Genomic DNA, 1,010 nt, shown 5'->3' on the forward strand with positions numbered 1-1,010 from the left:
TAAATTATCCACTATCATCTTGATAGTGTTAATTTTGTTGAATCCCAGATTCAACAATAGTTTCCTCAGCAATCTGACATCCACCACAATAAGCACGGATGCAGTGTAATTATAATAATTGTTATGAGATAAATATTTCTGGAATGTTAGGCTGGAGCAAATCCGGCTCAGGTTCGATGACATCTTGTTGCAGAAGACTGAAGAGACTTGAGCTTTTATCTTAAAAATGACGAAGTCAGAGGAATAGAAAGTTGAGGATCTCTCTCACACACGTGCGCGCTCTCACATGCGCGCACTCTCTGTCTCTCACGCATGCACTCTCTCTCTCACACATGCGCGCACACTCTCACACACACACTCTCTCACACTCTCTCTCACACACACACTCTCTCACACTCTCTCTCTCACACACACTCTCTCACACTCTCTCTCAAACACTCGCACACTCTCTCACACACACACTCTCACACTCTCTCTCACACGCACGCACACTCTCTCTCACACACACACTCTCACACTCTCTCTCTCACACACACTCTCTCACACTCTCTCTCACACACACGCACACTCTCTCTCACACACACTCTCTCACACTCTCTCTCTCACACACACTCTCTCACACTCTCTCTCAAACACTCGCACACTCTCTCACACACACATTCTCTCACACTCTCTCTCACACACTCACTCTCTCACACACACTCTCTCACACACTCACTCTCTCACACACACTCTCTCACACACACTGTCTCGCTCACACACACACACACTCAGTCTCTATCTCGCTCACACAAACTCTGTCTTTCAGATTCTTTGACGATTTGGTCGAACCTTGTTCAGGGAGATTCTGTCCGGTTTCTGAACCAAGAGTAACCGACGATCAGCTGCAGCCCATTCCTTCATCACCTGGAACACACAATCACCCCACAGTCAGCACTGAGGGAGTGGGCACTGTCGGAGGGTCAGTGCTGAGGGAGCGCCGCACTGTCGGAGGGTCAGTGCTGAGGGAG

The 1,010-nt window shown here is 48.5% G+C and overlaps 1 protein-coding gene across 1 annotated transcript in view; it reads right to left on the reverse strand.

Annotated features, from left to right (window-relative positions):
• Positions 1-804: 804 nt before the first annotated feature.
• Positions 805-1,010, reverse strand: part of LOC125488229 (amyloid beta precursor like protein 2-like) — a 4,627-nt gene continuing 4,421 nt past the window's right edge. Inside the window, exon 4 of the mRNA XM_048621160.1 lies at positions 805-906. Coding sequence (XP_048477117.1) covers positions 805-906 — 102 coding nt within the window. The remainder of the gene's footprint in view (positions 907-1,010) is intronic.

The sequence above is a fragment of the Rhincodon typus genome, unplaced genomic scaffold, assembly GCF_021869965.1.
Source record: "Rhincodon typus isolate 14 unplaced genomic scaffold, sRhiTyp1.1 hic_rhity00000072, whole genome shotgun sequence".
Classification (NCBI taxonomy): Eukaryota; Metazoa; Chordata; class Chondrichthyes; order Orectolobiformes; family Rhincodontidae; genus Rhincodon; species Rhincodon typus.